Below are 12,356 nucleotides of genomic sequence, written 5' to 3' on the forward strand. Positions count from 1 at the left end.
ATTTCTTAAAGACTGGTGGGTTGAACATTGCAGCATTCCTCCCAGGCAATACAATCAAAGGAAGCAGAATGCACCCCGGGCTGCCCAGACTACAGTGTACCTCTTAGTTTCCCAAAGCTGTGTCTGCCGTCACTTTATGTGCTCTCGTGCGATCAGTTCAAACATACAAGAACATTGCTCATAATTGCTTTGCAAAAAGTACATAAATTGGGGGAATATATTGTATACTGGTAAAATATCATCTTATTAAAGTATTAAATAATTCTTCGAAGAACCCAGAAAAGAGAGAGAAAAACTGCTTTCTAAATAGTATTTTTTTTTCTCAACGATTTCTAAGTTTTCAAAAATGAAAATGGAATCAAGGGGATTTAAATAATTTAGCTAGTAACTGTAAGGAAAATATTTCACAAGTCCTCAAAACAGACTCCCAGGTATTTCAAAGGCAAGGCGTTTGGATATTGGCTACAAAGGATGTAAAAAGTTTTCACCAAACCTGTGAATGCCTCCTTCTCCATTCTCCTGACCCTAGCTTGACTTTCCTCGCTGTCCATCCTGGGATGCAAACAGTGCTCTGTGCTTCCAGCTCCTTCGCTGCACAGAACCCCTCATCCCACCTGGCTCCCAGCAGTTCCTATGTACTGATTATGAAAGTCAAAGATTCCTAAGTAATGACCAGTTTTCAGTCTTTAAGCTAGATTTTAAGAACAACTGTGGAGCTAACAGATCTTTCGATTCAATTTTTTCTCTTTAAAATAGAATGGCCTATTTGGCCACTTGGAGTTGATTTTATTTTCTCGCCATTTTTGAGTTCATGGCATTTGTTCCTGTCCTATGCTTGGCGATGTCATAGAGAAAAATATAGGTGATCTATAGGATGCTTCCTTCCTCCCAAGCACTGTTTTAGTCTCTGCATGTGAGTGTCTCTAAATTGAACCATTTTACAGATTTGCTTAGGTAATGGGTCCTCTTGCCTAGTGAGGATGTAAAAGCTGCCAAAGGGGCTGGCAGTCCGGTGAGCTGCAAGTCAGGATTTATTCTGTGATGGAGTTGACTGTGGGGGTTGAGAGTCTACTGTTTGGTCTGATATGCCTTAGTGATTTATGTTGCCAGTCATTTTATAGTAATTCTTAACATATGGAATCACATTAAATCTTTCCTTTACTTGATCAAGCTGGCTTTACCTCACCTAGCCTTACCTTTATGTAAACTCTCAGCACATGGTAAACTTGTTAACTCTGTTCTTTAATAATGAATGGGGGCTAATTGGGGCCCGCTCGTCAGGTGTTGAGAGCTGCTGATGCCTTCAGTGCTTTGCTTAACCGCCGTCCTTGTTGTTGCAGCACCGGCTACCAGTTTATTTACTATTCACCTGAAAACACAGCCAAGGCAAAGGAGGTGCTCAGCCACATCAGTCAGCTGCAGCCTCTCATAGCAACCCACGCCGACCTGCTGCTCAGCTCCGCCAGCCAGCGCTCTCCAGACAGCTTGAGGAGTTCTTTAAAGATGCTCTCAGAAAAAGTAAGATCCAAATCTGTACCCCAGTGGGGAAAACGAAATCCCCCAATCCCATAAGTGCTGCCTCCTGCATACATCACCTTTCATGGCATCTGAAAATGTAAGAGACCAGGTTAAAAGGAAGCTTCAAAGAGTCGCTCCAGAATCAAAATGAATTGGCTCCATTCTCTCTGTGGGCTTTGTGTGCGTTCTTTCTTCTTCTGGTAGGAAATGAAGCCTGTTATTGCCTGGTATTCAGTTCCTCTTTTCCTTGCTATTTTTGTTCCTTCTTTTGGTTTACGGTCTGAGTAAGTGAATAAATTAGATTTTGAAAATTAGTTTCTTCTGATAAGCGCATAATTTTATGCATATGTATCTATGCATTTGGATGGGGTGTCATGTGATTTGAAGCGGATGCTTGATGTGAATCCCATCAGGGGCATGGGACAATTCATCCCTCTCCCTTTGTCTTCTACACCATTATCAAACAGGAAAAGATTACCAGCACTGTAAAAATATTGATTGTTGTTTAAAACACGATAGGACCCACACTGTGTTTTTTCCAAGAGTGACTTTCTAGATATCTACAGCAAATAACAGTGGTCAGGTCTGGGGCAGATGCACAATATCGGATTCTATAGATAATGAGAACTACTGTATTCCCTAGAACCAAGGTGAAAACGGATCAATTAGAGCAAGATTTTAAATGTAAAACGAAGCGTCCTACTGAGCTCATCTGTCATCTATGTGTCCACACTTTGTGTGCTCTCTTATAAGACATTTTTAATAACTATGCAGTGAAGAACCCGAGCAAACAAAACACTTCTAATAAGTCTAGCATAAGTCAACACTATGGGTCTTTGTTTTTCTGAAAACAACATCTATAGAAACTGGGTGTCACGCATGGCTGTGGCTTTTATGCATCTATGTCCATTGCTAATAAGTATGTTGTACTTAAATTTTTTTTACCTTAAATTGTACATTTCTGCATACATTTTACTTATAGGAGAAAACTAAGATCTGAGTTAATTGAAAAATAGTCAACTTCTGCTCAGAAGGGTCAAATGACTTTTCAAATAAAATTAAAACAAAAAGAACTCAAGATCCCTCGTTTAAACCGAGTAGCTTTTTATGCCACCACAGATGTGTCCACAGGTGTGTACAAAGGAGAGAAATGCTTGCCAAGTTTACCAGGAGCTACTTTGTGTCAAGAAAGGAAGGGACTCCAGGCCTATGATATTTTATTTAAACTTCACAGTTGTTGGGGACATGTTACCGTCATTTCACAAAGGAAAGCTCAAAAATCTGATAAAGTACAGAAGCCACAAAGTTCTAAGGTGTGAGTCATTCCTAGTAAAGCCTCTGTGGTCTATCTACCTACGCCACGTTACTTTATGTAAAATGAGTGTTTTACTCATTTTTAAAAATTATTTTAACTTGGAAAACTCCTTTAGGACTGGGTGTGTCGGGAGAAAACCCCAAAGATAATTAAGTACAGCAAAATAATGTCACCTCACTTTGATGCGGCTCTCTTGTGGGTGGGTGGTGGAAGGAGATGATGTTTTTTTCTGAATTCACCTAAGCTGAAAGTTTTAGCAGCTAGTACATCCGCAGCACTAGGTGTTTCTAGTCTTTCTGTGCGCTGGACATGGGTGTGTCAGCTTGTACATCACACGGCTCACTGCAGGGATGGGGAGGGTATCTCCTCCTTTAATCCAGCATTGCTCCAGATTCTTCTCAGGTGTTCTGTTGAGTAGACAGGCTCTGTCTGCTGATAAATTTGTATCCTTAGAAACTAATAGGATCTTCCGAAAGTTATGTTTGTAAGTTACACATCCCTTTAAAAATTCAGGCCTTGAGTTTCATTTAACAGTTCTACATGGTCTTTGAAAGAATTTCTCAGGCTTAGTCTGTGAGTTGAGCATGAACAAAACGTTTTAGAGATATCATAAATCTCCATAAAATCTAATATTTTATGCTAGAATGTTTTATGTTTCAAAATTTATTATGATTCTGTGGATTAGAATCAAAGCTAACTCATTGATAGTGTTCACTTTTTTTTTTCTTGAACAGGGTTTCTCTGTGTAGCCCTGGCTGTCCTGGAGTACATTCTGTAGACCAGGCTGGTCTCAAACTCAGAAACGCTCCTGCCTCTCCTGAGTGCTGGGTTTAAAGGCATGCACCACCACACTCTGAGATACCATTCACTTTTAAAATGAATTTAATAAGTTATTTAAGGCATAAACATGATCTTAGAGTTCAAAGAATGAAGCAAGTTAGGATATTTTGTAATTTCATAGCTCTTATTTTTGGTGCCTTAGAGGCAAGGACAGCTGAAACCTACCCATTTTCCACCAATCCCTATACAGCATAACTTTATATATGTTCATCCTGTGTGTTTGGTTTCAAGACCTGATCTTTCCACATGTGTTCAATACCGAAGCATCTGATTGACATGTCGCTGTTTTATTGTTTCTAAACTAATATATTGGAGAATATTTTCTTAACGTTTCTGCACTAGAAATTGATGCCACAGACTATCTAGGAAATATTAGCATCTGTCCGTGCTCACTCTTGCGTGTGTACTCAGCACTGAGCATCTATCTGGACACAGTAGGGGAAGCTGAGGACAGTAAACTGGGCTGTCTGAGACAGGCTCGGGTCAGCACGGAGTGATGCTGAGGGAGGTGTTTGAGTCTAGAGCTGAGGTAGCAGTGTTTTTGCTTAGGTAAGCATTGGCACCCAGAGATCATGGCGATAGGTATTATCAATGACTGTGACCCCAAGTCTACTAAGAAAGCTAGAACAAGAAGAAATCTCAGCTGACTGCGGGCATATTCAGATAGGAGTTTATATTTGTTGATCCAAAGCAGTTTCTGCCTTCTCTGCTGCTACCGAAAACTGTACCCGTGGGACTGTGCCCTCTTCTTCTAAACAAAAGAACAAACAATTTGTAAAAATGTATATATGTTTCTGAATTCATACTCTTTTCTTGTCCCTGTGCCTGACCCAAGGGGCACAGAGTAGCATAAAAACAGAAGAAAAGCTCTCTTTCCAACAAGAGTTTCCAGAGCCTTGATGGTGATGGTTGTAATGATGATGGCAGAGAAGAATGAATTTGCCTCAGGATCAATTAAAGGCTCCTTTACAGTGAGGTTCCCAGTGTTCACAACTACATGTGGTAGCTACTATCATTTCTAATATTCACTGTTGATAATCCCATCAAGTCGTTAGTGTTCCCATTGTAAAAACTGGGGCACAGAAATGTTAAACAATTGTTCGCACCCACATTAGCTGTGTCTCTAGCTGAATCGTATTTGAGCTCACATCACTGTATACCGCTGAAGATATGCATGACCTACACCACTGTATACCTCTGAAGATATGCATGGCCTACACCACTGTATACCGCTGAAGATATGCATGGCCTACACCACTGTATATCTCTGAAGATATGCATGGCCTACACCACTGTATATCTCTGAAGATATGCATGGCCTACACCACTGTATACCTCTGAAGATATGCATGACCTACACCACTGTATACCTCTGAAGATATGCATGGCCTACACCACTGTATACCTCTGAAGATATGCATGACCTACACCACTGTATACCTCTGAAGATATGCATGGCCTACACCACTGTATACCTCTGAAGATATGCATGGCCTACACCACTGTATACCTCTGAAAATATGCATAAACTACACTACTGTATACCTTTGAAAATATACATAATTTACACCACTGTATATACCTCTGAAGATATGCATGATCTACTGGACTAAGGAATATGTGCAGTAGCGAGCATAAGGGAAAATTCACAATCATTAATAATTACTATGTAATTTTGCCTAGACCACAAAAAATCAGCTAAGTTACATTATGATTTAAAATTTTGTATATATCTCTTTGTGGTATTAAACAGGGTCTCACACATGCCAGCCAAACACACTGAGCTACATCTCTAGTCCTTATCCTAATATGTTTTCTAGTGGGCAGTTGTTCATTGTGGTGGCTTATTAGTTCATAAAAATATTAAAGATGCAATTTAATCAATACTGTTCTAACACAGAACAAATTTTGAATTTAGGTGAATTCTGTCAAAAAAGGGTACAACTTCACATAAAAGTCAAAATTTTAGCAAATGATATGAGTACCTAATATCAGGATGATTTAAAAATGCATTTTTTCTTTCTTAAAATACAGATAAGATCTTTGAAAAAATTCAAAGGAATATACAATGTAAATAAATTCAAACTAAAAGTAAAGAAAATGTAGATAGCATATGGATATCCCATTGATCAGAAAAATGAATGACATTGGCTCTGAAATGTCCACCTCTCCCTCCATTCCAGAGAAAGTCAGCATTGTCCTGCTCAACAAAAAGCACCATTGAGCAGTTAACTGTGCATGGTACTGTACTTGATGCTATAAAATAAATTCTACATAGACACGGCTGTTAACTTTTACAGCCTTGGATTTTCAAAGAACAGGGTGTTTCACAATACTGTAATGTTTAAGAAATGGCATGTAAACCTTAGAGGCTAAACTCACAATGTACAGAAGAAATTCCAGTCCTGGAATCTCTTCGCCACAGAATACTATACATAACTATTTCCTTCTGAAACCCAAGGTTTCCTTGAACGTCTGTGATGGCAGCACTGGCAGCCAGTCTTTCAGCAGTTGAAGTGATATATCCTCTTGAAGAGAGTACTGTGTTGGCCACTTAGGTCCTCAGAGGGCATTTCTCACTGTTCATTCACTTCAACCATTCTTACGTCTGTCTCCTCCTCAAACTGAAAGGACGATGGGAAGGAGAAGGTTGGTTTCTTAATGGTTGGTTAAAACAGAACTTCAGAACTTCTTCCTTCAATTCTATTGAAACTTGAGGGTATGAATTTACTTTCTGCTCTCCAAAATCCCTGTCAAATTGTAAATATTTAATTAGTGAAATGCTATACAATGAAAAGTTGTATTTATTGGTTAACTAGGGAATAGAAAAAGCAAAGACAATGTCAAAGATAATGTTAAGCGTTTGACTTGCATAGGATCTAGCCAGTGTCAGAAGGTATTACATGTGTTAAGATGCATCTATCATCCTCCTCAAGCAGGAAAGTTGAGGACTGGGGATCCTTGTGCATGCCCGGCTTACTTTCTAAGGCACTTTCAGGCTATAGTACAGGAGAGAGGATCTGAAAGGCATTTCTCAAAGAAAAGACAGGAGCTAGGCTTTGGGAATTCTGAGTTGGCTCGATTCACCAGTGTAGTTTAAGGGAGATGGAACTTAACCTAGAAAGGACTCTGAAGCTCTATAAATGAGTGTTTAAGATTTTGCTTAACTGACCCATGCTTATCAATAAACCACATGTCAAGGGAAAGAAATACCAGACATTAGCCAACAGAACTTTCTCAGTTCTCAAACTGTGCTATGAATATTTTATGTTCACTCAGCAAAGGGAAAAGATACACTTGGCATTTTTTGAGTAGAGTCCTCAGATATTTGGGTCTGATAGTAAAGCTTAAAGAAATCTAGATTATGAGTTGTGGTTAATTCACATGAATAAGACTTTAAAACAAGGCTTAAGAGAGTCTCATTTATTTCAAGTAACCTAAACCTTCCTCAGAACAATACAGTCTTTAATAGACTACAATACAAATTGAGCAATTGTTAATATAAAATCAAACTGTATGCCAATAAATAAACAAATACCAAACTAGTATTGAAAAAAATTCTGGTGATTCAGTGGTTAAGAGTTCTAATTGTTCTTGCAAAGGACCTGGCTTTGGCTTCTAGCACCTACATGACAGCTCAGAACTGTCTATAACTCTTTCCAGTGTTGTCTGTGCCCTCTTCTGACTCCACAAGCAAATGATACACGGATAACTTTATTAAAATTACACTTTTTATCCTATATTAAGTATTCTTTATTAATTCCTTGAGAACATTATAAAATTAATCTTGACCATATTCAGACCCCCCCCAAAAAATTGAAAGGATAGATTAACGATGAAAATACTATTTACTGTATATTACTGTAAATATGAGAAATGGGATTTTCAAAAGATAATAACAAAATTATAAATTTTTAATGTTTGAAAATACATCATTAAGTAATTAAAGGTGGGGTCTGGAAAGGTGGCTCTACAGTTAAACAAGTCAATGGCTCTTCGAGGGGACCATAGTTGGGTTTTCAGAGAGGACCATAGTTAGGTTTTCAGAGAGGACCATAGTTGGGTTTTCAGAGAGGACCATAGTTAGGTTTTCAGAGAGGACCATAGTTGGGTTTTCAGAGAGGACCATAGTTGGGTTTTCAGAGAGGACCATAGTTGGGTTTTCAGAGAGGACCATAGTTAGGTTTTCAGAGAGGACCATAGTTACGTTTTCAGAGAGGACCATAGTTAGGTTTTCAGAGAGGACCATAGTTAGGTTTTCAGAGAGGACCATAGTTATGTTTTCAGAGAGGACCATAGTTAGGTTTTTCAGCACCAACATCAGGCTGCACAACGTGCCCTGAAACTCCAGATGCAGAATATCTCACACCCTCTACTGGTTTCCATGAAACTGTACTTGTATGCACAAACCCACACAGACAGGCAGATAGACAGCTCTACATAATAAAAGGTAAAATCTTAAAAAAATGTAAAATTAAAAAGGGGCTTGTTAGGTGGCTCAAAGAATTAAGACACCTGTGACCAGGCCTGGCCTCCTAAGTTCAAGTTCAGGACCCACATGGTAGTAGGAAAGAAATGACTCCTGCAAGTTTTCCTCTGACCTCCGAAAGCTTCCTGTGGTGCAAGTGTTCATGCACATGCATACATACATGCACACATATGCACAATAAATAAATATTTAATTAAAAAATAGAGAAGTCAAGTCATGAACCTGAAAAAATTATGGAGAGTACATGTCTCATAATGGTCCTGTACCAGAATCTCGAAGGTGCTCATACCACTTAATAGGTCAGCAGTCAAATTAAAATGGGAACATATTAAAAAGGCACCACAAATACGTGTGAATGGGAAGTAAGTACATGCAAAGTTTCTCAGCATCATTTCTCAGCAGAGAAATGCAGATGAGAGTCCACTAACCACCTATTGAACTAGGCAGTTCAAATGAGATTCATGCCGATAAAAAAATAGAGAGCTAAAATTCCCCTTCAGACAACACTGATCCCTAGCCAACTAACTGGTATGGAGTTAGTTGCCCCAATAGCTTGTTCTTTGGACTCGAGAGATGGCTCAGTCGGCAAAGGCTTGTTGTGCAAGTATAAAGACCCAGGTCTGTATTCCCAGAACTCATGGAAGGCAGGGTACAGAGAAACAGACATATAATTCCATACTCCTACAGCGAGGTGCAAAGTGAAACAGAGACTCTCCTGAAGTTCACAGACCCGGCATCCTGGTGAACGCAGTGCAAACCAAAGAGAGAACCAGTCTTAGACAAAAGTGCAGTCTGAGACTCCTGCTTGTCTTCTGATGTCTGCACATGTGGCCTGCATGCACAATTCAGTCCTATAGCAACAGAGAGGCGGAGTGCGAAGGTATGTTGCGTTTCTGGTCAGTACTGGGCATCATATCATGCCAGTCACACTTCTGGGAGACCTTGCTAAACATTCAAATTCTCATCCATTATTTAGGGTTAAGACTCTATAGCTTGTGTCTTAGTTTTTGTGGCTTTTAACTATCATCCTGGGGGAAAAAAAAGAGAATGCATTTGAAAAGTAAATCACTCCATAAAGGTTCTGTGGCAAGTGTTTCCCGGATTGTGGAAAAGCAATTTACTATGTGGCTGTAAAGAAAGGGTATAAATCTCACATTACTGGGAGGGTTTAGCTAGAAGAAACTGGATTGCAATCCCACATAAAGAGGTCATGGAAAAATGTCCCAGGAATTTGCATTCTGACTTGCTAAAACAGTGATGTCGTCAGGTGGAATATCTTAGAACACAAGCTAACAGAATCAAAGCAAAGACAAGATCCCACTTTGAGTGCAGATTGACACTCTACTGGAAAGGCTTTAAGTTGCTCAAGATGGCTCAGAATGTATGTGGAGACAGTTACAGAGACCTGAGTATAATGATGAAATTGACACTATGAGGGAATGTTGTATTACCAAGAGAGAAAAAAAAATGCTTTTAAGAAAATGATTTTAAGTTCCTGGTTTCGCTTTCAGTGTCCAGAATGACCAGGGGGTGAAAAGATACAAAAGGAAAACTTACAACAAGTTCAGTCACAAAATAGGATTGCAAGTAGAAGAAAGAAGCTTACACTTCATAGTGAACTTAGCCGTCTACAGGCTGGAAGCGCACTTTGTATAAGCTGAGAGATGGTTGAATCGTCTGTTCAAGGTTATGTACATGTTACATAAAAATCCAGGGTGTCTGTAACTTCCTGGCTGCTCACTATAATTTCCCTTAAGGAATTCTGAAAAATATCACTATACCAAATGGTGGAATATAAAAATATTTTCTTTTTGAAATAAAACTTATAAAATATGAAAATAGAGTTTTTCTTGCTGTATGCATTACTATCAAAGTAGTTGTCACCTACTTCTGCCAACAGTTGCTCCTGTATTGCAGGTGCAGTCTGATCAGCATTGCCTTGAATTTGTTTTTAATGAGAATGAAATTCTAAGAAGAATAGATTTTACTGAGTTTGTTGTATTCTTTAGCAGGAAAGAGGAGCATGCTCTAACCACTCTCCTATCATCAATATTCAGAAGCCTGGGAATTTTTCTTTGGCTTTCCTGAGAGAAATAACTTTTAGTACTTTTAAACTTCAAGGTAATCCTGTGTTTTCCCTTGAAGAATAGACGAATGGAAATATGAATTTCAAAAATGCCATAAGGGTAAAATATTCCACTTCCAAGTTAGCATTTTTTTTTCATTTTTAAAATCCCGAAAGACATGAAATAGATTTTTAAAATCCCGAAAGACATGAAATAGATTCTCATCCTCAGGTTCAGAGTCTATTCTTTCATTGTTGACTATACAGTTAAGCCAACATTTTAAATGAATTATGTGGTTTACCGTTGTTACACATTAACACAATTTGTTTTCTCCACTTAATGTGATCTGAGTCAAAAAGGAAGAATGTTTCAAGGAGAATCAATAAGTGACTCAGAACCGAGATTACAGCATCCCCTGAGTTTGTCTCCCCTCATCTTACACAGTCAGAAACAAGAATAGCCGTATGCAAATGGGTTGGAATAAGTGAACTAGTAATTTCCAGAACCTTCTCATTTAATCATAAATCATCTAACCTCTACTCATCTCATTTAATGAGAAATGCTTATCAAGAAAACTAAGACATTTTCTCAAGTCACACAGATCTCGCAAATGGAATATTTGATATTTTTTGATGAGATGTGATTCTGTGTGTGCAGGTTTCAAAAGGTCCAGAGAGCTCCTAATGATCCAGATACAATTTTCCCTAGAAACAGAAAGTCAAATCTCAGCTTTTATGGCTTTTGTATAGTATGTTGTTACTTTGTATTTAGCTGTGTAAAAGAAGTCCTGGTTGTAAAAAGAGAGTCTGCAAGAAACTATTGCATTATCTTTGAAATGAGATTCGAATAAATGAAGCAGAGAGTTTGTGTGTGCATGTTTGGGAAAAAGTGATACCAAGTACAGTAGAATATCCTAGTTTGTGTGGATAGCCACATCTCTACATACTAATTATGTAAGCATTGCAAAACAGTGAACTCAAGTGCTGTAGATTCTCGTTCATGTGAACAGCCTCACCTCTATGTAGTAATTATGTAAGTGTTGCAGAAAAGTGATCTCAAGTACTGTAGAAGATTCTATTTGGTGTGGATAGTCACACCTCTACATAGCAATTATGTAAGTATTGCAGAAAAGTGATCTCAAGTACTGCAGAAGTCTCTAGCTGGTACAGATAGCCACACCTCTGCTTAGTAATTATGTAAATATTGAAGAAAAGTGATATCACGGACTGCAGAAGGTTCTTGTTGGTGTGAACGGTCAAGTACTATAAAAATTTCTAGTTGGTGTGAATAGTCAAGAACTGTAGAAGATTTGAGTTGGTGTAGTCAAGTACTATAGGAGTTTCTCCTTGGTGTGAATAGTGTATTGATGTAGAAGATGGCAGTTAATGTAAATATCTAAGTACGGTAGAAGGTTCCAGTTGATGTGAATAGTCATATACTTTAGAAGGTTCTAGTTTGTGTGAATAACCACACCTCCACATGGTAATTGTGTAAGTATTGCAGAAATTTAAGCTGTAGTAGTAGCAGGGATGCCAAGGAGTCTGGTTGTTGTTCTAACAATAAATCAAAAGAATGTATTGAAACTAGCAAGAAGCAAAAGTTTGGTTATCCTGAAAGGGAGTAAATTCACATTTTTAATAAAGTAGCACTAATGTGTATATGCAGACTATGAGAAATTATGTAGACAACGTGTTTGCCCATTTTGCACGCTGAGTAGCTAGAGTGCCATCCAGCTAATTTCTTCATTATTTGTTCTGCATCTTCCATTGTCATTTTAACACATTGCATAAGTGGACACTCACTGTGCTTTTCCATTGTAAGCTAGCTGACTTCTCATAATTTATTCTAAAGTATTTTTCAATTGTTAGTGTTTTATATTCAGCTTTTCGCATTTATTGTTTTCTTACAGAGTAGCTAATACATTTCTTTAATGTTGACAACAGTCAATGAACTTTTGTACCAGCAATAATTCCATGGGCAGTTCGCAGGAGGGAGATTTAGTTCCGACACATGTAGATTTTTAAAATGTGTGGGGATTCAGACTGAGGGAGGGAAGAAGGACACAAACATCTGGACTGCTTGCAAGCGTGGCATGGGTGCAATAAGGAAGGATTGCTGAATTTGCTAG

General features: G+C 38.4%; 1 protein-coding gene across 6 annotated transcripts in view; it reads left to right on the plus strand.

Annotated features, from left to right (window-relative positions):
- Inpp4b (inositol polyphosphate-4-phosphatase type II B) overlaps nucleotides 1-12,356 on the plus strand; it is a 766,439-nt gene that overhangs the window by 647,376 nt on the left and 106,707 nt on the right. For all 6 annotated transcript variants that reach the window (XM_041663514.1, XM_041663517.1, XM_041663511.1 and 3 more), the window contains one exon: nucleotides 1,341-1,518. In XM_041663514.1, the coding sequence (XP_041519448.1) occupies nucleotides 1,341-1,518 (178 nt within the window). The remainder of the gene's footprint in view (nucleotides 1-1,340; nucleotides 1,519-12,356) is intronic.

Source organism: Microtus oregoni, unplaced genomic scaffold (genome assembly GCF_018167655.1).
Source record: "Microtus oregoni isolate MIOR12 unplaced genomic scaffold, Mior012 000014F_ref0000157, whole genome shotgun sequence".
In the NCBI taxonomy this organism is placed as follows: Eukaryota; Metazoa; Chordata; class Mammalia; order Rodentia; family Cricetidae; genus Microtus; species Microtus oregoni.